This window comes from Sander lucioperca, chromosome 9 (assembly GCF_008315115.2).
Source record: "Sander lucioperca isolate FBNREF2018 chromosome 9, SLUC_FBN_1.2, whole genome shotgun sequence".
NCBI classification, from domain to species: domain Eukaryota; kingdom Metazoa; phylum Chordata; class Actinopteri; order Perciformes; family Percidae; genus Sander; species Sander lucioperca.
The window spans coordinates 13,016,886-13,039,020 of record NC_050181.1 but is presented as its reverse complement, the minus strand read 5'-3'; the positions used below and the strand labels follow the sequence as shown (position 1 = coordinate 13,039,020).

Below are 22,135 nucleotides of genomic sequence, written 5' to 3'. Positions count from 1 at the left end.
GGAAATTGATACCGCTCTCATGTCTGTACGGTAAATATGAAGCTGCAGCAGCTGCTTAGCTTAGCTTGGCTAAGAAACAGGGAAACAGCTTAGCCTGGCTGTTACAGTGCAAACATGAGAGTGGGACAGATCTTATAATCTAACTCTCAGCAAGAAAGCAAATAAGCCTGTTTTCTCAAATACTGAACTATTCCTTTAAGTAGAAGTAATAATATACCACAGGGATAAGGCAGAGAGAACAACAAACAGTCCCCCTCAAAACCCTTAGGGTGAAGATCCTGTTACACCAGTGTCACAGTAGTGTTTCAGACACATTTCACATTTATTAAGTCTTTCACACTATTTAAAATAAAAAATAAAAATAGTCTGACTTACTAGTGGTAGGTAAAATAACACACACCGATCAATGTATAAATACTAAGGCCCTTAGAAAGAGTAATGACACCCTTTCCCGAACTGCTTCAATGCTTCTTGAAATCCTGTCACTTAAGTTCTGAACCCTATAGTGGGTGATATTCTGCTGTTCTTTCTGCACAGATATTTCCATATATTTTAGTAATGTTTAGAATGGGCGATTGGGCAAGTCAATAGAAGACATTTGGCATCATCCTGGTGTTCCTAAACCAGTGTTCCTAAACCGGTTTAGTGGCGGGCATGAGAGCATTTTCATGAACGTGTGCACATTATGCAGAGCAATCATCAGACGCGAAAGCTCCACGAGGTGGGTACATTAGGATCCTGGTACCTGGTTAGATGTTTCAGTTTGTCAATGCTCGGTATGATTTCAGATTGTTCCTATTGACAGAAGAAAATAATTGGTTATTAATTGGTTGGTTGATGTATGCGTGTGATGTTTTTTTCAGTCCATGCTGATGAGGTAAAAATGTACACAAACATTACTCATTGATAAGTCCCTTAATATCAGAAGCAGAAACTTCTTCTGGTTAAATAAGTTAAATGTGTTGCACCTTCACCACGCCAATGTTATCAAGGTGCACTGACCCAAAACATACTTTACTCTAATACAAAAAGTGTCTGGAGGTCAGGGGGAATAAAAAGACATGTTCAACTAGAGCTTAAGTTTCTTGATCTCTGTTAAAAATTTAAACAATGACACAAACATCCCGAGTTAGCAATATCATTTAATCCTTTCCCCTCAGCTTAGAATCACTGTTGTACATAAGTTACACTTTGTTTTCTCAATTTCACAGGTTCATTTTTTTTTCTCTCTTCAAACTTCCAGTTTGACCTCCCTCTCGTATCAAACGAAAAAAAAAGCAGATTGTATTATACAAAAATGCAAACCAATTTTCACACAGTGAATTCTCTTACAAAGTCATAAAATGGCGTAATAATGGCTACATCCACATTGGAGGAAGATAATTCTAGACATTCCTTAATGGAGTATAATATACATATAAAAACTTCTTTTTTCTTGCTGAAATCAAACCTGTACCTTAATTTAAGAGATATTTTACAAGGGAGTAATCATATAAAATAGCCATTTGCGAATTTCCCCAGAAAGTCAGGGAATAAAATGTGAGCCTCAAACAGCAGTAACAGAGTTCAGTGGTCAAGGGTGGGAGTGGAGGGGTTAACTGGTTATGTAAATGAGGGGCAGAGGCAGCAGTTCCACTCAGAAACAAAAACACACAGGAGATTGAAATGAACATCTTTGCTATTTACTACATAGTAAACCACCCCATGCATCCTTGTATGTCAGTTCTGCTAAGCTAAAGCCATTTAGGCTCATTCAGACCTGCAGGGACCTATCAGGTAGAATCAGCATTCATAGTTTTGGTTGACTTGCACTTAAGAGAGAGTGATATTAAATTAACACCATGTGTTGCCAATTCATGACATTACAGCAGAATTAAGCTGGTGGGCCGATTTCTTGTGAATACTTGACAAAGAAGAACCAAACTAGTGTGTAACTGTCATACTCTTAGCTGTTGACTACACATCAGGTCAGATGATGCATTAAAGACTGTAAGACTTGCAGGTCAGTAAATTCACTCAACTATTGCAGAAACAGAAAACAAGAGATAGAGAAAAGAACTACAAACCAAGCTACGTCAACATTTCCTTAGAAAAAAAAATTAATAAAACACATTTTGCTTCAAATCTTGACAGATTTGCATTATTGCATGTTGCTGTTTTACATGACATTTTCAAAAGGGAAGGGGGGGGGGGGGGAGATCTACTACAGTAGAGTCCATCTGTATGACTCTGTATCATGCCAATTAGTATTTTTGAGATCGCCTTGTGCTCCCATAGCGGACAATGTAAAGGAGCATTGCCAGAGGATTTAAGGCCAACCTATCATCAGAGACTTCCTGAATATCCTCTTGGGGGCAAGGGTGGGAAAAAAAAACCCCAACACCTTTCTAATACCTCAGAACTATTACCCAGTACAGCACACTCTGAGAGGGGTGGGGGGGGAGAAAAACGTAGGGTACATTTTCTACAATACAATCTATCACACACAAACGTCTCCATAAATTTGTCTTCGGAAGCATAGTCTATAAAGAACATCTTTGTTTGAACACAAAAGATTAAGTGAACACACATCAATGCGCACAGAAGTCCTTCGTCTGGGAAAGGATAAAGTCTGTGTTGGCAACCAGTGGACAGAAAACAAGTCAAACGAAAAGAAACAAAAACATTTTGCTGATTCTAAGTAGAGATCATTTAATATAAATGCTGAGCGAGTAAAATAAGAGGTGGCACATTAATAGTGCTTTAGTATATTAATGTATGTATACATACTCATATGTATAAGTGAGCTGTGTACCTAAACAATAAATGTAGCAAGGAGCAGCCAGAGGCTTGAAGTGTGGTAGGAAAAATTAAAAAAAAAAGAAAAGAAAAACCCAAACATCCACTATCGTGGCGCTGACAAATTGAAAGAGATGCCCATCAAACAACCCAGATGAGAGACACAAAACATTTGTGTCTTTATTTATGACTCATCGGTTATCAGGGATTTGTCAAACTGTCAGTTTTTCAGTACCCCTCGTCTGACCAAAACGAAGGCTCAACGTTAAACGTAAATGACTTGACCCAGAGCGTCTCCTCTATCCAACCGTTCAAACACAAGGACTCGCTAGCTCTCAGCAGAGCTGTAAAACTGGAGCCAATCATGCCAATTGTTTACAAAAGGCAAAGAGCTCTATGTTGAGCATTAGCAGTAAACAATTTACATGATGGAGGAAGAGCAATAACAGTGGTAATGGTGGTGATGATGACATCAAGGTGTGAAAAGGAAAATGTGATACTAAACAGAATATTGTAATACTCGCCAATAAAGATGCTTAAATATATTCAATGCGATATAAACAAACTCATCAAATCTGCTATTTGCGTTTGTTTTGTTCACCCCTCAGTGACCAACACTAATGTCCTCAGCTGTAAACATGATTTCAAATGTACTGTGTAGCTAAAAACGCTACAACAGTTACCCTTAAGTCTGAGTTTTGCTTGAAATTCAACCATTTTATGACAGAGGACACGCTTTCAGCTAAGCTCTATAAAGCCTTCACTAGGTAAGCCACACACCCCAAATCGTAACAACGTAAAGCATGAAAAGATAAAACTGAACAAAAAAAAACACAAGGGAAGGCAACTTCATAGAAGTTAGGAGAACAAATGACAAGATAATCCCAATGGGGAGGCCTTTTGAGTGGTGAGACGAGAAGCTCTGAGGAGGGAAATCCTTATTTAACCTATGTTATAAAGATACTCGCCTGACTCCTGAGGCAGAAAGATGTACTTTCTCTCAGCCTGATCACGTGCATTCACCCCAAAAAAAAAAAATCGACATTTTTGAGCATGCTGTGAAAAATCTCACAACGCAATCGGACTGAATGCAGCCTTAAGGAGCACAGGCGAAAGGCATTGTAACCAAACCACATTAGGTCACATCACAACCAAGAGAAGCACATAGTAGATTCCCTTATAGAAAACGTGGAAAGCTTATTATCAAAAACACTTGTTGCAATCTTTAAAACAGAATGCTTCAATTAAATATATAATATACTGCTTTCAAGTATGAAACAGACATATGATGTGTTCATAAAATGCACTAATAAAACCATACTTCTTGTGGCAGGTGAGGACGTGCATGTGGTGCAAAAGTGATTTCTGAAACACCTTGCAAATCCATTTCAGCTGAATACTGGTGAAATATTGTACTGATTTTCCCTCCTCAGACCATCTACACCTGGGCAACCACTTTTTTTTTTTTTTTTTTTTTTTACGATTCTGGGGTTGAGAACCAAGTGACACACTTCTGCCGCTTCCTACAATACCTTCATAGATCGCCAGATTGCAAGAATGTTCCTCAGAGTGCATGTGAAAGTGCTTGTTAATCTGCTCCTCTGTATCTAACCGTTCATCTCCATGTATGCTGGTACAACTAAATCAAAAATCTTATCTGGAGAGGATCGATCAAATACTTGACTATGTTTTTTTTTTGTGTTTATTAAGGATGAAATAGGCCTATCCTTTTTGAACGAAATTACCAGTACAACTGTCAACATCACCACCATTTTCTCTTCCTGATATATCTATTGTGAGCCTTGTTAATCTATAATCCCAGTACAAAAAAGAAAAGAAAATAATTAAACACACACAAGAAATGTTATCATATGCTCTGGTTTCCAGGCAAGGAAAGTCATTAAAAAAAGCTCATTCACAGAACAAAAAGAAAGAAAATTCATATCACGGCAGATACTGCTCATCTTCTAAATAGAATGGGTGTATGTGTGCCTGTGCATGCTTTTCAATTGAGCATCTTGAGTGTGTGCATGTGTGTATGTATGTGTCTGTGTGTAAGTGTGTACTGCCTAAGAGCAGGAATGGACGACGCCATTCTTCTGCATCTCTGACCCAGTGGCACCTGGATCAGAGCACAGGCTCATCGCAGACGTCTTATTGGTCAGTGACAGCATGGACCCGCCCACTGCACTTTCTTGCAGACTGCTGGAGCCATTTGACACCTCGCTGAATTAAGGACAGAGAAAACAAACAAACAAGTGAGAACAAGTAATACTGGGAAGTGGTCAGGCTTATGATGAAACACATTTATGTTCAGGGAATATACACATATTTATGTTCAAGTACGTGTTTACCCACCCAAGAGCCAGGGAGATTTCTTCCAGCTGAGTTTTGTGCTCTGGTTGTCCATTCTCTGCTGTCTTCATCTTGTACTGCTGAACATCATGGGCTACTTGGTTTTCCTGGTTTGGAGATGGACAAAACACAATTAGTTGCTGAAAAGACACCAAGTTACATATTCTGTTTTTGACAAAACATTGTGCTTATTTGATCCAACTGAATTCTAAATCAGTCACTATATTTTAAGACTTGAGCCATGGCCCAGATAACTACAACTATTATACAGCACTTGTCCTAGTGGCATAACAAGGTGTATGGTGGTATAGTCTCGCTTTGCCAGACCCTCCTCCAAAGCACGCTGAAGGAGGGTCTACATAGCATACGGGAATGGGAGGAAAACATGCTCTGGTTTATTGGCATTTCTTTAAACCAATCAGAATCGTCATGGGTGGCGCTAAACTCTGCACAGAGCCGCTGCAAAATAGTCGTGCGAGAGAAAACTCAGATTGGACAGATAGTCTAGCTAGCTGTCTCAATTTACCATGCAGAGATCTGAGGAGCAGTCAATAATAGTCCTCATTAATCTAAATTTCCAACACAAAGAAAACGGAAGGAAACGGAAAATACATGCATCCGGCGGAATTTGCTGCTGCACGGGAGCAATCCCGGAAGTTGAACATCAAGGGTATAGACTAATGGTGGTATAACACAGCTGCCACAGGAGAAGCTAAAGATTCTTAAAGAAAATTAAATTACCCTGTGCATTGTCCAGAGATTGTGATGTAATACATTGAGTATCAATTTTGTTGGGGCCCCAGTGGGATGTTCTGAAGTATCCCCTCCTCCAATCATCACAGGTCATTTTTTTTTATCAATAATTCCCCCCATATCTCAGCTTCTCTCTGCATACATGGTTAGACATGGTTGCATCCATTTTTGTTGCTCAACAGCCCACCCCCCTTACCAAAGCCATCTCACGGGTCCTCTTGCCAATCTCTCTCTCCACCTGGTGGAGCTCCATGCTTAGCTGTTCACTGGAGACTGCTGTTGTACTTGCTCCCCCTGCTGGCCACTTGGCCTGCTGCTGAGCTACTGACACCTGGCTCTGGCTGGGCTGCCCAGGCTGGCCTGCCAATGCACTGGCCTCCCTCTGCAGCAGTAAAGAGTTACTGGCAGCCTGTAATGGCGAGGCAGGAAGTGAAGAGGATGATTGTGCAATTTGGAAATTTCTGGCAATACTCAGAAGAAGTGCAGTGTGAAATGGAAAACCTGTTTTTGATAATTCAGTGTTGCTAATATTCTGACAGTGACTAGGCAGCATGATTGGCAACCGCTTTTATTTTGACTGGACTTTTTTTTACTGGTGTCCAGGTTGCGCGACAAAGTGCCACCTGTAGACGGAGCTCTTGCACCCATGTCGTCAACACATCAATTATGTAAAATGATAGCAGATATAAATACTTAAAACATGAAGTCATCTCCTCTGGAATTTAAAAACAATTTCTGCACTTAAATATTTCAAAATCTTGTAGAATTTATCAAATCAATTCCTGTACTTTCCAGACCTCCCTAGGTCCACTTGTTAGTTAGAGAGCATACACACCTCCATGCTTCGCATTTGGGTCTGTTGGTTGATCTGCTGGTTGACCTGTTGCAGCTCAATCTTTAACTGTTCTCTGTCTGGGGCTGCCATAGGTAGGCTGTGAGGGTGAAATACAGTAAGACATGAACACAACTGCTTTGCAATTACAGTGAGGAAAATAAGTATTTGAACACCCTGCTATTTTGCAAGTTCTCCCACTTAGAAATCATGGAGGGGTCTGAAATTGTCATCGTAGGTGCATGTCCACTGTGAGAGACATAATCTAAAAAAAAAAAATCCAGAAATCACAATATATGATTTTTTTAACTATTTATTTGTATGATACAGCTGCAAATAAGTATTTGAACACCTGTCTATCAGCTAGAATTCTGACCCTCAAAGACCTGTTAGTCTGCCTTTAAAATGTCCACCTCCACTCCATTTATTATCCTAAATTAGATGCACCTGTTTGAGGTCGTTAGCTGCATAAAGACACCTGTCCACCCCATACAATCAGTAAGAATCCAACTACTAACAAAGCCAAGACCAAAGAGCTGTCCAAAGATACTAGAGACAAAATTGTACACCTCCACAAGGCTGGAAAGGGCTACGGGGAAATTGCCAAGCAGCTTGGTGAAAAAAGGTCCACTGTTGGAGCAATCATTAGAAAATGGAAGAAGCTAAACATGACTGTCAGTCTCCCTCGGACTGGGGCTCCATGCAAGATCTCACCTCGTGGGGTCTCAATGATCCTAAGAAAGATGAGAAATCAGCCCAGAACTACACGGGAGGAGCTGGTCAATGACCTGAAAAGAGCTGGGACCACCGTTTCCAAGGTTACTGTTGGTAATACACTAAGACATCATGGTTTGAAATCATGCATGGCACGGAAGGTTCCCCTGCTTAAACCAGCACATGTCAAGGCCCGTCTTAAGTTTGCCGATGATCCAGAGGAGTCATGGGAGAAAGTCATGTGGTCAGATGAGACCAAAATAGAACTTTTTGGTCATAATTCCACTAACCGTGTTTGGAGGAAGAAGAATGATGAGTACCATCCCAAGAACACCATCCCTACTGTGAAGCATGGGGGTGGTAGCATCATGCTTTGGGGGTGTTTTTCTGCACATGGGACAGGGCGACTGCACTGTATTAAGGAGAGGATGACCGGGGCCATGTATTGTGAGATTTTGGGGAACAACCTCCTTCCCTCAGTTAGAGCATTGAAGATGGGTCGAGGCTGGGTCTTCTAACATGACGATGACCCGAAGCACACAGCCAGGATAACCAAGGAGTGGCTCTGTAAGAAGCATATCAAGGTTCTGGCGTGGCCTAGCCAGTCTCCAGACCTAAACCCAATAGAGAATCTTTGGAGGGAGCTCAAACTCCGTGTTTCTCAGCGACAGCCCAGAAACCTGACTGATCTAGAGAAGATCTGTGTGGAGGAGTGGGCCAAAATCCCTCCTGCAGTGTGTGCAAACCTGGTGAAAAACTACAGGAAACGTTTGACCTTGGTAATTGCAAACAAAGGCTACTGTACCAAATATTAACATTGATTTTCTCAGGTGTTCAAATACTTATTTGCAGCTGTATCATACAAATAAATAGTTAAAAAAATCATACATTGTGATTTCTGGATTTTTTTTTTTTAGATTATGTCTCTCACAGTGGACATGCACCTATAAATGACAATTTCAGACCCCTCCATGATTTCTAAGTGGGAGAACTTGCAAAATAGCAGGGTGTTCAAATACTTATTTTCCTCACTGTATCGCTATAAGTCAAGAACTTTCATACATGCATTTCTGATATTTTCCTTGAAGCGTGATAACTATTATCATATGAATATTAAAAACATGACAGGAAAACAAGCGCGGGCCTCACCGTTCACTGAAATGTCCCTGAGAGGAGGAGGCAGTCTGGTGGGAGGGGTATGAAGCTCCACCCCATCCTCCATGGCTCCCATATGTGTATTCTGCTGAGGTAGTAAAATGGTTGTCAGAGATGTTTTCATAGCAAACTGTAATGATTAAAAACCACAGTTATGTGAAATAGACATGTTACAAAAGTTTGGTTTAAGAGGTAGGAGTGGTCAGTGTGGACAAAATGAGTACAGTTTTATATGAATAGGTTAAAGGTCCAATATGTAATATATTTACTGTAATAAATCCAAAAATGGGCAGTATTTTCTCCTTTTGAAATTTCCGTTCCGTGACAGAATTTCCGTTTGTGTTTTGGCCTGTGCCAGCTGTAATGTTAGTACAGCCATGAAAGCAGCAAACAAATGAACAGGATCAACAGAGATAGATTCTACCCAACCTAAAAAAAAATGTCATGTTTCTAACAGATGCGTGACCAGAGACGTAACAAACCCCGGGTAAATATTGGAGATGTATTTGAAAGATGGAGACAGCTTAGAGTCCAAAAGGACACTGAGTTGGCTAATTTCCTCCTGAACTGGTAAGCATTAGCTTCAGGCTAACTTATCACGGCTACAAGGGACGGGCATTTTATGTCATTTCAACATTCGTGTACTCACATTGAATTATATAGCTAGAGCACCCGAGTTGGTTACTCGCAAAAACAAATTGAGACAGCCAGTAAAGTGATCCCGACTGGTCCTGGCTAACGGCGCCATGCTAACCCTGCTAACTGCTAACATTACCGGAGGACCAGACAAGCGGGCCACGGCTGTTTACAACGTGTAGCCTGTTCAACGGCCGTAGCCGACAACGGTGAGTTATCTTAAGCCAAGAGAGGGGGGCTGTAAATTGGGAAGAGAGGACCGTGAGTTTGCAGTGTGCAGTTCTCACCGTAATTCTAAGTCTAGGAACTGTATCTGTCCGTCGAGTGGAGGGGACGGTGAGGTTGTTGTGTTTTTAGCGGTTCCTACTGTAATTCTAAGCCAAAAAAGTGTGCCTGTCAGTTGGGTACAGAGCTCCGCGTGAGTACAGGCTTTGATGACTGACAATATAGCCAGCATCTAATGTTAGCTACTTCGCTGTGCTGTGAAGTATGTCTGGTTATGTGAGACAAGCGTCTAGCAACATTGTTGTGGATGCTGCGGTCTTAGCCTGGCAACTTCGAGTCTGGGGAGACGACTCTCTCCAGTATTTTGAATTTGTACTGCAGTAACTATTTTAAACACTTACTGTTAGTATTACATATTGCACCTTTAAGATTTTAGTATAAAAAAAGTCACATGGTACAAATGTATATGTACGTACATCCAATTTAATCAAGATCCTTTTGGTTTTAATCATTTTGATATATTTTAGTATTTAAAATTTGACTTGATTATGCTTTTTGACACGAGAAACGGAGATCAAACTCTCGATATTAATAGGTTTATACATTAATATGTTGTTTCTTACCTGACATGGCCATATGTTTAGAGCTTGGGTTCTGGGGCGTGGAGGCCATAGCCTGCACAGGGCCTGCGGTCTGGTAGCCCATCTTTGAGGTGCGGGAGATGGCACCGAAGCGCGACACGGTAGGCTGGGGGCCAAATGGGATAATAGGGTCATCGTCTTTGACTTCTGCACCCCTCCGAGGAGCCTCCAGCGATGGTTCCCTCAGACCCTTAGCCTCCGCATTCTGTCAGTCACAGGGTACAGTTAGTATGGGTTAGGATATGGAGAGATCTGAGGAAGAGGCTAAGGTGGCAACATGTTTCTTTACTTACTTGACAAACACTTTCTTTTTGGTGAATTACCCTTGGTCAAACAAACCTAATCAAATAACTTAGCTTGCAATTATTAACATCACCTCAATCGCTTAGTCATTAAGTTTATAGTCCCCTTCAGGTTTTGTGCATCAATGCTGATTGATTAAAGAAAGAACCACAATGCATCATTTTCCCAACCAAAATACTGATATGGTTAAAAACAGAGTTATCCATCTGAACTCACCATCATGTCCATGGTACCAGGAACCATAACGTCTTTGGGTTTGGCATCCTTTGTGCCAATGTAGGAGCCAATGGTTTCACAAGACCAGGGAGAGTACTGCCCTGCATAGTCAGGTTCTCTGCATTTCACCATGTTTTTGGAGCTCTCCTCGCCATACTGCAGACACAGAACAAACAGAGAGAGTGCTGTCACTAATACTTACATGTACTTACAGTTCTTGAATCTTTAAATGTATCAACGTTTACAGTTTAATGCATGTATATGATTTGATCTAGTCTCAGAGATGTATGAAATTCACATAGTGCTAACCTCTGGAGGGTAGTCGCTGGGGAAGGGATGAGAAACGGGGGAGGCAGCGAATGGTGGAGGGGAGATGACCTTCCTTTCCTCCAGCTGGGATAACAGCTCCTGCCGACGTCGGTGCAGGTAGTCCAGGCTGGGCTGTGAACCACTATATGATGGTCCCTGCGAAACACACACAGAAATATTGCTGCTAACTGCTAGCATTTATTTTAGTGTTTTGAAACTAGGCTGGCATCACAAATAATTAAAGCACAATCCAAACAAACTCACCCTTCCATAAGCCCTCATGGGTGGAGGCTGAGCATTCTGTGTATAGTAGCCATCTGGAGGGTATCTATCACGGGCACTGGGCTCCTGGTGATAAAGGGAGTTAGCCTGTCCTGCTGATGGTGGGGGCATATCCAGAGGTGCGGGACTCATTCTGACCAGGCCATCCCTCTGAGATGGATAAGGCTGTGGGGGAGGTGGTGGGCCAGTGTAGGTCCCGTGGCGACCTCGGTCATGGTGTGGAGGATGAGGGTAAGAGAAAGGTGGACCAGAGTGAGGGGCCTGATAGGGGCGCTCTGGAGGGCCGTAGCCAGGGTAGGGGTCCTGGTAAGGGGGTCCTGACTCACTGGGGGGAGGAGGGTTACGCATGTAATCCCGGGGGACATACTGTGGTTGCTGTTGGTAGGGGTACCCTGAGAAAAAAATAGCAGACAATTATTAATATCACTTTCCTAAATGATGTATGTAAGTAAAAAACATTTCCATTAGTCAGAAACAAAGAAGAGCCCTACCTGTGGGGTATTGTGGAGGGTCATACTGAGAAGCCGAAGGTGGTGGGCGGGTGTCATAGCACATCTCAGGGTGCGGTGGCTGGGTATACACTGGTGAACCCCTGGCTACCACAGGCATGTGCTTCACCCCAGAGAGGTGGTCCACTGGCATCCTTTGGTGGGCCATGGCATGAGGTGGCAGAGGCATACCAGGTTTGGGTAGCCCAGGGTCCATACTACAGGAATAAATGTCAGATTAAAGAAAACATAACAGGCTCATAGTCAATAGGTCACAAACAAGTATGCCAGTTAACAACAACAACAACAACTATGTGCCAATGAATAATTGTCAACCTGCAGACATTTTTTGTCCTTAACCACTATTCTATGGCTTGAACAATGATATGTACTATCTCCTCTGCAGACACGCCATGAGCAACTACTGACCTATACCAAGTGAATACTGATTGTACTACTGACTATTGTTTGCACTTGACAGAGGTGTGGACAGCAACAGACAATATGGAAAATTTGTTATTTGAGTGGAAGTTGACTGAAAGAAAGGCTAATTGACTGGAATGTGTATGCATATTCCAGTCTTCATAAATGCAGTATTATGAGGAGATACCACAACTCACGATTAATACATTAACAAAAAAGGGTGAGGGGTGTAACGTTTCATTTATAACAGGCCATACTTTTAAATACAACTTTCTTCTCTTCGATGAATACTGCAAATTTAATTTCAAGTATTTCAATTTAACTTAATTTATAGGAATGCAACATTTCTCAAGAGTCCAAGTTCTAATTTTAAAATATTTTCAGGTCCAAACTAAATTTCAGGATGTATCTAACCCTGCACAGTGCAATCAGCTGGTGCCCATTAGAAAGAAATCTGCAGACTTCATGGCACAGGTTGCCTGTTCTTTGGCTGCTGACTATTTTAATAAAAATGTTATACTGACCCATCAGGTGGTGATCCTGGGGCACTGGGACTCCCTCCATCCATCTTCATGGGTTTACGCAACAGTTCATATGAGACTGTGTCGGTGCCACGGGCAATGAGTTGGGGCAAAGAGTGTCCACCACTACCGTTGGTGAGGGGTGAAGGCTTCCGGGTCACTGCTACATCGAGAGGAAGGCCCTCATCTGGCATGAGCCCTCCTGAGCCAGGGAGGCGCGCTGCCAGACGCTTATTCATTTTACGATACCTGACAAACATAAAATGCAGTATAAAATGTCTAAGAAACGCTAGGTGGTGTGAAAATGGTTTCATTTCAACTGCAATATCTAATCTAAACGCCACATGTTGATATTTGTCAGACTCACTTCTCCAGTTCTTCCTGAGAATGAGCAAAGGTGCAGCTGGCTCCTCGAGGACAGCCTCCCTTCTGCTTCATGTCACGACACATGTATGTCTTATACTTGCTGTGCTGAGGAGGCTAAAGAGAGACATCAAGTATTGTTGAAGTAGAGAACACAACTTTTTGTGCAATTATGGTAAAACTTTTTTTGGTAAAAAAAAAAGAGATAATTTTTTGGGCCTTTTTACACCTTTAATTTTTGACAGGACAGCTAGGTGAGAAAGGGGAGAGAGAGGGGGAAGACATGCAGGAAATCGTCACAGGTCGGATTCGAACCCTGGACCTCTGCGTCGAGGCATAAACCTCTAAATATATGTGCGCCTGCTCTACCCACTGAGCCGGCCCGGCCACCGCGCCAGTTTGTTTTTGTTGCCGTTTGTGGAGCCTGGGCTGACTACGGAGACCGCGATTTTTTACAGTGTGTTCAGGGGACAGGGAGCTAGCGAAAAGTGAGGAGATGTTTGCTGTATGCAACAAAAAATGTTGTAGCCTAAAAAACGCGTGACATCGCTTAGAGCACCTTTAACACTCAATATTGGTGATACTAAACATTACAGTTAGGTCTGGGTGATACTGACAAAATCTATTGTCACAACATTTTTTAATCAAATACCTCAGAGTTGAAGGATGTGTAACAAATCAAAGAAAAAAACATCTCAGCACCACAAGCCTTAACAGCTTGTCATGTGTATTTCTACAAGTGATGAACAACATTCTTTCAAAATATATTCCCTCATTTGTTGTTTAAATTATGGTGGTGGTTGGACTATAATTTCCCATGGGTGTAGCCTGGATTAATTAAACAACATACAAGAGATGGTGGTCCAATGGATAGACTAACCTGTTGAGGGTCAGCTCCTTTCTTGCTGTGGTTCTGGATGAAGTCCACCAGGCCATGCACCACTGTTTTCACTGCTACCAACCCTTTCTCAAGCTGCTCCCATGTGGGAGGGGGAGCATCTGGGGAAACAGAAGACGAGAAAAACAGACTTTAATCTAAATACTTTAATTGACGGCAGTTATTTGTCTCATAAAACATAAATACAGATACACAAAATATGTTTGGGTGAGCCCCCCCCAAAGAAATCTAACATGGAAAACAATGTTTTGATGGACAGTTAAACTGTAATGCATTGCATTTTTAGACAAGATATATTGGAACAATACACAATGTGTGAGAGAGAGAGAGGGCTGAGAAGATGCAAAGGTTACCGTTTGGATTCCAGCTTATGAAACTGCATGTAATTGACTTACTCCTTACATCACTACAAAACCAAGATTCTTGAAGTGTGCTTGTTTCTTACCAGGACTGGGATCAATGTTGGCCAGTAGTTCCAGGTGGGGCCGCAGCCTGTTGAGGTTGGCTGGGTCTCCGGTCCTCTGCAGGGCAATCGTCAGCTCCTGGACACTCTGAGCAAAAGACGCCGGGGTCTGCAGCTATGCCGGAAGCAGAAAAAAAACAACAGAGTAAATGCTTTGCCAGGTTTATGGCAGACGGGATTTCTCTATCTAGGATATAGGAGCTAAGAAACAACAATGAATAGCATAACAGACAAATAACCAATGTAGTGTTGCCAACTCTTTTCCAATAAAAGTAGCTGGCACTAGCTCCAAAAGTCGCTAAATGTTGCCAGATGACGCATATGATGCATATTGGTGACATCATCACATTTCACTTGCATAAAGATTAGTGGTTGTGTTGGCTGACTGTCTGAAATTGTTACTAGTCACTTTTTAGAAATGAAGTCGCTAAGAGGGTCTGAAAAGTTGCTACATCTATTGAAAAAGTCACCAAGTTAGCAACACTGATGAAATATACCTTTATGTACCATGATGTTGAAACAAACACACGAGATACAGACAAAAGCAAACATTTACTTCTCTCACACACCTTATCTATGATAGACTGCATGTGTGACTTGTGAGACTGATCTCCATATAACAGAGAAGACCACTGGTCAGGTGCGATGCGCAGCCCACCCTCCATGGCAATCTGAACTATCTGAGAGTCATGCTCGCGCCGCAGAGCCTCGTAAGTACGGAACTCCTCTTTCAGCTGCATCAGGGATGAATCTTCATCACGTTTGGTCACCTAGGTAGCCACAGAGGAAGAAGGAAAGAGTGAGTTGAATTTTTTTTGTTAGTTTTTTTACTCTGTTTGGCTTCTTTTGCAGAGAACATCTTAATGACCACCAAACACAGTGTTTGATAAGCAATGATTAAAAAAACAAAAAACATCTCAGGTATCTGCCCAGCCAGGGTTGCTCTAAAATTGAGAAAACGGGCATCACTTGACGTACACTATTTGCCACAAAACTTGTTTGAAAGTTTCTTCTAGTTCTGTCAGTGACATACCTTGAAGCAGGAGGCCCTGTAGAGGAGCTGCACCACATGGCCTATGCTAGTCTTAGAAGCCTGCGGGAAGCGTGGCTCAAGTCTCTGGACCACAAAGAGAACCAACACCTTCCTGGACAGAGCAGAGCCATCCTCTAGAGCAAGAAGAACCAACTTTAGAGCTTCCTCCTGCATGGCTGGGGAAGGAAAAACATAAAAACCATGAGTAACAGCGGATTGCCAAAAGCCAACATTTACAGAGGATATACGTACTGCTTCTTCTTAAAATTGCAATGTGCTTGACTCACTTCACAGGTGATGGAAAACAACATACCTGGGCCAAGAAACTGACATCCTCGTGCACGCACAGCGGCCCACAGATTGGAGGAGAGCTGCTGTGGATTCTGGTGCTGCAAGATGAGTTCGGTAACGGTTCGCTCACCCAGAGAGCGGGCAGCTCTCATGGCTCTAACGCGACCCTCCTCCTCAACCAGCTGGCAGTGGACCAGAGTTACCAATTTCCTCTGCATGGGTCGACTCAGCATGCTCTGGGCCGTGCTGCTCAGGCCCACACCTGGAAAGAGATTAGACAGGACAACTGGTAAAGCAAGGGAATGCACACTCAGTTGCCAGTTTATAAGCTGCAAATAATGCAGTCAATCTTACCTTCACAAAGGTCATAATGATTAGTTTTTGTTGAAACTATTTTAGAGAGCTGCTGATTCAACTTTGAGATCATTTTGGAGGATGTAGTTGCACCTCACATCGAAAGAGTGTACCATGGCTACTTCCCCTTTTACAACTTTTAGCAACAGGTAATTGCATTGAACAAAACGCACATATCACTATATAATATCTGTAGGCTACAACCTTCTTTGTTGATACAAGAATGAGCCTGGCTTTGTTTTAAGCACCCTGCATGTCTCTAATGTTTGCTCTCCAATAAAGCCTGTAGGTTCAACAGAATTACTATGCTAAATGTTCTGAATTATGTCAGACGGGGTGGGAGAATCTGCAGCAATTCTAAGTAACTTAACCATCAATTTCCTTGTTTTAATAAACTATGTAATAAAATATTTAAATTTTTTTTTTAACGAGAAATACGTTTGTTACATACGTTGAAGGTTAATCAATAATGGAGCAATCATTTTTGTTTTCTACCAATTAATCATTCATTCTTTCAATCAATCATATTCAATTATTACCTTGACCAATGATTGAGGAAATTGCTCAAAATGCGCACGTCTAATGTACATAATACATTTACTGCAGTTTTGTAATTCTGCAATTAAACAAACTAGATTTAAAAACACCAACATGGGTGTGCTATGATCTCTTTTCAACAAGTTTTGAAGGCATAAATGATGAATCAATAGACAGGAAACAACTATGACCTTTGAATATTATGGTTTTGACACTCAGTTACAGTTATGGTGGCATTGACCACACCACATATGGAAGAGCCTTTTGAACCCCCTTTCTTTGAAAATATAACTTCAGGTTTTAAATTATGCCATTGGTCCGAACGAAAACAATGACATATTTACTTAAAGCTTCATATAAACAGCATAGTAATATCACACTCATTGAAAACATTGCCTTAAATTTTGTTCAACACAGGACTCTTAAGTATTATTTTTGTTAATGAAACATGCATGCCTTATTGTCCAAACTGGCTCCACCATGTAATTATAATCACGTTTACAAACTTTAACGAAAACCTGCATGAGATATGTATCTGTGCTATATTTACATAAAAACTAGTTCTGCTTTTCTATTTTTATTGACGTTCCATTATTAATAGATAACTGGAAAAACTCCAAACCAAACCAGCTATTTAAGTATTCAAAGCCTAATCAAACGGCCTAATGATGTCATATTCACAACTTTGTAAGGGGACATTTTCAGAAAGCTCCAAGTTCATGCTTTGTAACATATGCTTATGTTTTGAAACATAAGCATATGTTACACTTTGGAAATTACTGATTACTCTTCTGTTTTCTACCCTTTTCTTGTTCCTGCCATGTCACTGACATGCAAACAAAACTTATGCACCATTTTTGAAAAGGGAACAAGGCCACGTCCATTGTCAGTCACCTAGCAGCAGTATTCTCACATCTTAAACAACTTGAATGTCAAGAATATTGAGTACTGGACTTCCCACGTTGAAAACAACCTCCAGCATTTCTTTTAAAGGCAGCAAGAGTGTCAACAGATCATAATAAAGGTAGAGCAAACTATAAAAGGTGAAAAGCATGCGTTTGTTGTGTGTGTTAAGTACCTCTGGTGTTGCTGAGAGGTTTGAGGTAGAGGGCCAGCTCCTCCACACACTGCCGGGCCTCCTCATAATGCTGCGAGTCCTCTGGACTGGTAATCAAGGCAACTGGCTGAGCCTTAGGAACCTGCAGCAGGACACAGAGAGGCAAATAATTAAGACAACCCACAGCAATAGTACAAGCCACACAGTCACTATTTTCATTTAATTGTCTAATGTATTGGCTAAATAAGCTAAACACAACTGAGTGTGGCAATTAATATTGAAAAACCTCTTTGTGTGTACAAGTGTGCAAGTATATTCTGGCAGAAAAGTGACCTAGTTAAATGGTATGGTAAAATGTATAAAACGTGTTTAAGCTGCAAACATCTACAAACTCAACAGCACATACTACTGAAACAAAACCAGAGATTTAGAATAAAGGCAATATTAATGTATACTGCCCTCTGTCCTAAAAACTATTTTTAAAGAACTCCCTTATTGTACTATTAGAGGCGTGGTGAGAAGTAACGACTAGAGTATGCTCTACTTATGCAGTTTTCCCTGGACCTACTTACACTATGGTAAAAGCAAGGACATATAATTAACAGGAAAATTCAGATTTAACATTTTAAGAATAACTGCATTGTACTCCATTTTCTGCATGTCGTGGCTTGTTGAAATGCCCTTATACCAGTTGACAATGCTAATAATCACTATTTAAAATAGAGCCAAGACACTGGAGTGAAGCATTTCTTATCATGTTTCTATGTTGATGCTTAGGTTGTGCTGTGCGCTTTGCAGCTGCCTCACTTTCCAAGCTTTGCAATGGACTGATTTAAATAACCATCGGGAATCCAATGAAACTATCCAAAAAAAAATCTAAATAACCATCTTCACTTTGGATCATTTGCTTTGATACTGATCAAAACAACCTGCAGCTCTTGGGCATTTCAAATGATAAATTAGATTATTTTAATGAACGACAATTAGGGCTGGGCAATATATCGATATTATATTGACATTGTGATATGAGACTAGATATTGTCTTAGATTTTGGATATCGTAATATGGTAAGTGTTGTCTTTTCCTGGTTTCAAAGGTTGTATTACAGTAAAGTGATGTCATTTTCTGAACTTACCAGACTGTTGTAACTGTTCTATTATTTGCCTTTACCCACTTAGTCATTAAATCAACATTATTGATGATTATCTAAAATCTCATTATAAAAAATATTTTGTGAAAGCACCAATTGTCAACCCTACAATATTGTCGCAATATCGACATCGAGGTATTTGGTCAAGAATATTGTGATATTTGATTTTCTCCATACCGCACAGCCCTAACGACAATGGTACAGTACTATCACAACAACTTCCATTTCTATTAGGGAATATTCATTTTATTGTACATTGTATACTACTAATCTGTAGGAGCACAGACATGCAAGGCACTCAGCTAAGAGACAAGACATCACAGTCATGACTATATCAGACACACAACAGGCTCATTGTCGATACACTGACATTATACAGTGTATACCTGGAAACTTGGCCAACAAAGCCAAATCACCATTAGCTATGCCTCACCCTGTTGGTCAATCACCACCTCAGAGAAATATAGGTCCACTGATTGTGCCAGCACTCAGTAAACCAACAAAATTAAAGTCAGTGCTCAACGACTGTTGTATGACTCATAAAAGTAATCTCCAAGCTATGTGCATCATGTAATAGCTACTACGTAACAGTCATAAACACTTATTAAAGAAAACATCATACTGTCAAGATAGGAATGGTATCAAACTGTTCCACTACTCAAACACATCCATGAGCTATTATTCTTCATCACAAGCTAGTATCAGCAAAGTTCTGCATAAATCATCAACACAGGATCTCTGTCATAAATTGCCAAGCAAGTGTATAAACACAAACAGGAGTCTTACCTGGCCTCCCACCAGCTGCAACAGGGCTGTGTTGACAGGTAGCTGCTCGATGTCTGTGCTGATGGCTGTCTGGTCAAAGGGACAGGCCTTACGGTGCAACTTGTTCAGGCACATCTTGCAGACAGTATGTCCACAGCCCAAGCTGATGGGCCGGCGAACAGTCTCCTCAAATGTCTGTGTGCAGATGGGGCACAGCAGGAACTCTGTCCATTGTGGTGCTTGCACTGGCATGGTTATATGTTGATGGGACAAGTGGGTGTAAATGTATTTAAGCTTTAACACAGAGAAAAAAACTAATAATAATATATATGAAAGATTCCACTGGAATCAAGAATTTTTCTTCCGAACTCAATTGTTCTTAAATGTCCTCACACATTGTGGATTTTGTATCACATCGCGTGATGCATACTGTAAAAGAGAAAGACAATGAGAATTAAAATTGTGCCAATCACCAATAGGAATTCAATTTTTTTGCATACAAGTCAAAATGTAACGTTGGCTTGTTAATCCTTTTTTATCATATCACATATAATTTCAACATTATCTAAGTGCATTAACAAAACATGGGTGTGTTGTGTATGAGTGCATCTGTAGTTGAGAAATGCATTAAAAGGCAGTGGGATGACAAAGTAGATTTCTCGTGGGACTAACGTTACTGATACATTACTATATTATAAATCTATAATCGAAAGTGTTCGATTTGGCTTTGATTACTCGCTGGTATACGGTGTTCAGCCGTAACACAACCCTAAAAATAAATAAATAAAGCACATATTTGTAAGATACAGAGGAAACAAGCGTCTGAGAAGGACCAAAACAACTGCTTTGTGGCCTACTTAGAAGCTGCTAACCACTATGACTATGGACAAAGGGTCCTGAAGAGGCTAACAACCGAGTTCTTCTACGCAATCTAACTTATTATGAGGCTAATGTTTGCGAATAGAGTTAGAAAACATTAGGCTACAAACAATTTTATCTTTGGTCAAAGAGTTTGCCATCTTGGCTGTAATCATTTGAATGGTTGGTTATGCACCCAATAATGTTGTATCTAACGTTAATGAGGCGATGCGTTAGCTAGCTAATTGTAGGTAACGTTAGCTCACTATTAGCAAGCTAAGCTATGGGTGGCTAGCGAGCAAACGTCGTCTGATTTAAAAATAACAAAACAACAACTTAATAATCTAAAAGTTATTATTGGTAGGTCATGATAGTCATTATTCGGAATGTAGCTGTGGTTATGAATCCAGTACACTGCCAAGAACATTAGTTTGTATCTCGTGTATTGGTCAAGGAAACGATAACGTTAGCTAGCTAGCTAACGTTAGAGAAAGAGCAGAAGCAGTGACACCATTTGACTTGCAACAGCGAGATTATGTAACGCTAGCATCCGAAACTACCCAGCAACCCAAATGCCTTGCAAATGCATGTAATTTCACCAGGCACACTTATTTACTTGAGGTCTGAGTTTTCAGAATCCCACTAAGATTGTGTTTCCATCACATTTTGAGAAGCAGCTAACTCAAATACTCTTCTCTGACTGAGCACAGAAGGCTAACAGCCTAGCGAACAAACCATACTCCTCCCTCTAGTAGCGGTTAGCTTTTTAGCCTAAGGTTAGCTACCATTCGTGTTAGCTACAACTAACCATAGCTATGCGTCATAAATGTGACTAAAACAAAAATATTCAGCATCTACCGTTAGTTTATATCAGGGCAAATAGATGATTAGTCTCGATTCTACTCACTCATTCCAAAAGACTTGGAAGATTTTCATCTTTTTTTAGGAAATTGTTGCGATATTTTCTTGCCATGTCGACTGTGCAGCTTAGCTGCTGCCGAGGTTTGGGGAGGGTGTCAACTCGAGTCGTCAACAGACTCGCTAGCCGGTTACAGCTAGCTGGGAAAGATGTGCGTGTGTGTTTGCTTGTGCGTGGTCTGGCCGTATGTGCTTATCATAATCAGAATAGGATTTATTGCCAAGTAACTAACGTTAACACTTAGTAATTTGCCTTGGTGGTTGGTGCATACATAAACGTATTAAAAGGAAATACACAATAAAGCAAAGTAGTCCAGTGTCACCGTTAAGAACTGTATAGAAAATAGAACTATTACAATAAAACATATGATGATTTAAACAAATGATGATTTAAACAAATATGTACAAACTGTTTAGCAATAAGAAAAGGCTGTATGGTTTATGCAGGCTGTGCAAAAATGTTGAGGGAATATTAGGTTCAAGATATGTAATGGTAGTCGGCTAGTCCATGATGTTTGTTAATGTAAAGTGTAGTGTGTAAACTATGTGTGCAACCTAATGGCGCCCTCTACGGACATTGGGTCGCATGCACATGCACAGCCACAACACCAAAACTGAGCAGCATGTGCCAGAGTCGGATCCGGTTGGTTCACATCTGGGGATTGTGACAACTGGCAAGTAGAACATAGTCCCAATTAGGCGGACTGTGCACGAGCACGTGTGTGTGTGTGTGTGTGTGTGTGTGTGTGTGTGTGTGTGTGTGTGTGTGTGTGCACAAGCGTGTATGAAATCAGAGAGAGATAGAAATAGAGGGAGA

At 41.0% G+C, this 22,135-nt stretch overlaps 1 protein-coding gene across 5 annotated transcripts; it reads right to left on the bottom strand.

The window, feature by feature from the left end:
• Positions 1 to 1,124: 1,124 nt before the first annotated feature.
• rc3h1b (ring finger and CCCH-type domains 1b) lies at positions 1,125 to 21,470 on the bottom strand. 5 transcript variants are annotated; one of them, XM_031281101.2, is made up of 20 exons: positions 21,308 to 21,470; positions 19,564 to 19,971; positions 17,649 to 17,769; positions 15,702 to 15,941; positions 15,389 to 15,564; positions 14,925 to 15,125; positions 14,338 to 14,470; positions 13,875 to 13,993; positions 12,999 to 13,111; positions 12,635 to 12,880; positions 11,691 to 11,905; positions 11,182 to 11,591; positions 10,918 to 11,073; positions 10,609 to 10,764; positions 10,072 to 10,294; positions 8,582 to 8,675; positions 6,722 to 6,818; positions 6,083 to 6,295; positions 5,137 to 5,243; positions 1,125 to 5,004 (listed from the first exon to the last, which is right to left on the bottom strand). In XM_031281101.2, exons 2-20 carry the CDS (start codon positions 19,792 to 19,794, stop codon positions 4,848 to 4,850), a joined length of 3,408 nt encoding a protein of 1,135 aa, XP_031136961.1. In that variant the 5' UTR covers positions 19,795 to 19,971; positions 21,308 to 21,470; the 3' UTR covers positions 1,125 to 4,847. The 5 variants fall into 5 exon arrangements, with proteins under 5 accessions (XP_031136961.1, XP_031136963.1, XP_031136962.1 ...); XM_031281103.2 differs by having other exon boundaries at positions 5,137 to 5,240; positions 21,308 to 21,469; XM_031281102.2 differs by having other exon boundaries at positions 8,582 to 8,672; positions 21,308 to 21,469.
• Positions 21,471 to 22,135: the final 665 nt, after the last annotated feature.

Bases quoted from the DNA above. Each gene is read 5' to 3' on its own strand.
- rc3h1b (XM_031281101.2), bottom strand. From the start codon at position 19,794: ATGCCAGTGCAAGCACCACAATGGACAGAGTTCCTGCTGTGCCCCATC. The intron at 10,295-10,608 runs GTGAGTTCAGAT...TGTGACTGACAG, and splicing joins CTGGTACCATGGACATGATG to AATGCGGAGGCTAAGGGTCT. The intron at 8,676-10,071 runs GTAAGAAACAAC...TTACTACCTCAG, and splicing joins TAAACATATGGCCATGTCAG to CAGAATACACATATGGGAGC.